The 472-nt window shown below is 61.0% G+C and overlaps 1 protein-coding gene across 1 annotated transcript in view; it reads left to right on the forward strand.

Moving 5' to 3' along the window:
• Positions 1-170: 170 nt before the first annotated feature.
• TLCD1 (TLC domain containing 1) overlaps positions 171-472 on the forward strand; it is a 1,384-nt gene continuing 1,082 nt past the window's right edge. Inside the window, exon 1 of the mRNA XM_017743073.1 lies at positions 171-386. Coding sequence (XP_017598562.1) covers positions 186-386 — 201 coding nt within the window. The 5' untranslated portion in view covers positions 171-185. The remainder of the gene's footprint in view (positions 387-472) is intronic.

The raw sequence follows: 472 nt of genomic DNA on the forward strand, positions 1-472 counted from the left end.
CCCCCAGCCCCCCCGCCGGTCTCTGCTCACTCCTTGCTCAGCCTCGCCCGGTATGCTGGCTCGGGATGAGCCCCCGGCTCAAGGGCTGGGCAGCTCCATGCCTCCTGCCTTAATCACGAGCGTGGAGCCCACAGGCTGCCAACCCCCAGGGAATAGCCGTCTCTGCATACCCAGACGGGGTGGAGATGTTTCTGACACCTGAAAAGCAGTCATACCACCTTCCTCCTCCTCGCTGCTCCTCCTTTCCACAATGGGTCACAGTGCACAAGCCAGACCCTCTAAATGCTTTCCTTCATCCCACAGGCTACTTCATCCATGACACCCTTGACATCATCTTCAACCATCAGTCCCGCTCCTCTTGGGAGTATCTGGTGCACCATGCCATGGTGAGTATGGCCAGCACGGGGGGCTACCATACACCTCGGGGCTCAGCCCACCCAGGTTTCATGGGCTATGGCAGGGGGGGGGGGGG

Source organism: Corvus brachyrhynchos, unplaced genomic scaffold (assembly GCF_000691975.1).
Source record: "Corvus brachyrhynchos isolate BGI_N302 unplaced genomic scaffold, ASM69197v1 scaffold99, whole genome shotgun sequence".
Taxonomy (NCBI): domain Eukaryota; kingdom Metazoa; phylum Chordata; class Aves; order Passeriformes; family Corvidae; genus Corvus; species Corvus brachyrhynchos.